At 48.6% G+C, this 3,360-nt stretch overlaps 1 protein-coding gene across 5 annotated transcripts in view; it reads left to right on the forward strand.

Moving 5' to 3' along the window:
- Positions 1 to 1,281: 1,281 nt before the first annotated feature.
- tmem129 (transmembrane protein 129, E3 ubiquitin protein ligase) overlaps positions 1,282 to 3,360 on the forward strand; it is a 33,762-nt gene continuing 31,683 nt past the window's right edge. For all 5 annotated transcript variants that reach the window (XM_083786069.1, XM_083786070.1, XM_083786071.1 and 2 more), the window contains exon 1: positions 1,282 to 1,630. In XM_083786069.1, the coding sequence (XP_083642195.1) occupies positions 1,438 to 1,630 (193 nt within the window). In that variant the 5' untranslated portion in view covers positions 1,282 to 1,437. The remainder of the gene's footprint in view (positions 1,631 to 3,360) is intronic.

Genomic DNA, 3,360 nt, shown 5'->3' on the forward strand with positions numbered 1-3,360 from the left:
AAGCTTCTAAACGACATTAACATATATCTTTTTGAAAAAAGGGTGATGTGTCCCTTTAAATGCTCGCTTCTTTTGGGCTCAACGCCAGCGATAGACAGAGTTACGCAAACTGCGTTCACTTCATGGGGCTTCAGTCCAATGAATGGAGGCTCTCCTCTCTTACATAGACTCCTATTGGTCACTTCATGGGGCTTCAGTCCAATGGATGGAGGCTCTCCTCTCTTACATAGACTCCTATTGGTCACTTCATGGGGCTTCAGTCCAATGGATGGAGGCTCTCCTCTCTTACATAGACTCCTATTGGTCACTTCATGGGGCTTCAGTCCAATGGATGGAGGCTCTCCTCTCTTACATAGACTCCTATTGGTCACTTCATGGGGCTTCAGTCCAATGGATGGAGGCTCTCCTCTCTTACATAGACTCCTATTGGTTACTTCATGGGGCTTCAGTCCAATGGATGGAGGCTCTCCTACATAGACTCCTATATTGAGAATGGGGACAACCAACAGCCCAGCTGTAATGATCCGTAAATCCCTTTATTTTAGCTCGTTTCGTAGTAACAGTAGAACATAAACATAGAGACATTCATTGTCACTGTACAATACTTTAAAACAGTTGTCATGTTGCACACATGCCTTTAATTAAATTGCTCTTGAACCAATAACCAACAGCGCTCGGTTTCTGCCCCTCAATGTCGTAACTCTTCTATTTAGATGGCTCTGAGCGGGTGTGTAAACCTTTGACTGCTAGTAAGAGCAGGGGTGGGCAACTTTGACGATGGCGAGGGCCAATATATTTCCACACTCACTCCAGAGGGGCCACAGTGCCTATTACTGTCTTAGCAAAAATATATATATATATATTTGAATTGGAATCCTGACTTCTTTTTTTTACTATTTTTTAATTGGAAACCTGAAAAGTAACCTTTATATTGAATTTCAAATGCATTTAGTTATAGTTATGTTAACTTTATGAACTGTTAACGTAACTACATTGGACACAAAAAGTCTAACATTTTAATACTATTAAGTCCTACTAGTCATTTAATGTTAGATTGTAACAGCTGAAATCAATACTATATCAGTGTAGTGTTCTGATATTATTACCCTGCAGGGCCACATTAAGTGAAGGTGGGGGGCCGCATGTGGCCCCCAGGGGCCGCCAGTTGGCCACCCCTGCCTTAGAGGTTCACGTAGACCTTTTATTTTGAAGCTTCGGGCTGTTCCGGACATAGATGTGTAGGTAAAGGTTCCGGGTCACATCCAGAGTAAACAACACACAGGAGGAGGATGACGTGTATAGGCTTATTATTATAACAACACTGAACTGAAGCTAATACCGTTAACAACTCCTACATTATGGGACTTATCGTGTTGTTTTCGTGCTGTTAATGTTGTTGTTGTCGTTGTTGTTGTCGTTGTCGTTGCTGTTGTCGTCATGGAGAGTCCGGAGGTGACGTTCACGCTGGCATACGTGGTGTTCTGCTTCTGCTTCGTGTTCACGCCCAGCGACGTGGCCGTGCTTCAGAGCCTGTTCTCCGGCTGGCTGGGCTCCGAGGACATGGGCTTCGTCCAGCACCATGTGCGGAGGACCAGCGCCACGCTGCTGCTGCACTGCGCGCTGCCCCTGGGTGAGAGTTTATTATTATCATTACTATAAACCTGGTTTATCCTTGTTGAGTAGTGCAACCACTCCTATAGAGAGACGGCTATGTGGGGTCCCTGGGTCTGTCCCTGGGTCTGTCCCTGGCTGGGTCTGTCCCTGGGGGTCTGTCCCTGGGTCTGTCCCTGGGTCTGTCCCTGGGTCTGTCCCTGGCTGGGTCTGTCCCTGGGGGTCTGTCCCTGGGTCTATCCCTGGCTGGGTCTGTCCCTGGGTCTGTCCCTGGGTCTGTCCCTGGGTGGGTCTGTCCCTGGGTCTGTCCCTGGGTCTGTCCCTGGGTCTTTCTCTGGGGGTCTGTCCCTGGGTCTGTCCCTGGCTGGGTCTGTCCCTGGGTCTGTCCCTGGGGGTCTGACCCTGGGGGTCTGTCCCTGGCTGGGTCCCTGGGTCTGTCCCTGGGGGTCTGTCCCTGGGAGTCTGTCCCTGGGTCTGTCCCTGGCTGGGTCTGTCCCTGGGTCTGTCCCTGGGGGTCTGACCCTGGGGGTCTGTCCCTGGCTGGGTCCCTGGGTCTGTCCCTGGGGGTCTGTCCCTGGGGGTCTGTCCCTGGGTCTGTCCCTGGGTCTTTCTCTGGGGGTCTGTCCCTGGGTCTGTCCCTGGCTGGGTCTGTCCCTGGGTCTGTCCCTGGGGGTCTGACCCTGGGGGTCTGTCCCTGGCTGGGTCCCTGGGTCTGTCCCTGGGGGTCTGTCCCTGGGGGTCTGTCCCTGGCTGGGTCCCTGGGTCTGTCCGTGGCTGGGTCCCTGAGTCTGTCCCTGGGTCTGTCCCTGGCTGGGTCCCTGAGTCTGTCCCTGGGTCTGTCCCTGGGTCTATCCTAGCCACAATTTGAGTTGCTATACCCTCCATTGACTCCCCACTCATCCAATTTGCGTTTGCGATCTGCTTGTATCAAACAACGTTAAACTCACCAACATAGCAGCTCTAGGCCAAGCTTGAATTATCCTCTTTCAATCTGCCAAGCCTTTGTGTCATAAAAATCCACCGTAGACATGTTATAACATGTTCTGTCAAGAAATTGGGTTGTTTTCTTACCTTATTCTGGGCAAACTATTCAATTCCATGAGTCATTTCGCTCCGTTGTGTTGTTTATTAGCAATTTTAATAAATAAAAATACCAGCCCATTTATTGCATTCCATTGTAACGGGGAAACAGCTCTCAAAGTCACTCTTTTAGCACATGAGCTGATTCTGACATCAGGAAAACTCATGCGGTTTTGTTTTTGTCTTTTAAGATAGATTTATAAAGTTACTATTTCGTCTGAGATATACTGAAGCAGGGTCCCCAACTCTCGCGGGGACATCTTGCGAGGTTTCATTTTGTAAACAAGTCTCCACGCTGTTTGAGATGCACCCAACTGCAGCCTCGCATACGAACAGACACAGACACAGACACTTATTCTGTTATGACTTCTCCTCTGCATGCTGTAGTGTTTAAAGGGTTCTGTTATGACTTCTCCTCTGCATGCTGTAGTGTTTAGATAGTTCTGTTATGACTGCATGCTGTAGTGTTTAGATAGTTCTGTTATGACTGCATGCTGTAGTGTTTAAAATGGTTCTGTTATGACTTCTCCTCTGCATGTTGTAGTGTTTAGATGGTTCTGTTATGACTTCTCCTCTGCATGTTGTAGTGTTTAGATGGTTCTGTTATGACTTCTCCTCTGCATGTTGTAGTGTTTAGATGGTTCTGTTATGACTGCATGCTGTAGTGTT

Source organism: Protomyctophum parallelum (assembly GCF_964188405.1).
Source record: "Protomyctophum parallelum genome assembly, chromosome: 16".
NCBI classification, from domain to species: domain Eukaryota; kingdom Metazoa; phylum Chordata; class Actinopteri; order Myctophiformes; family Myctophidae; genus Protomyctophum; species Protomyctophum parallelum.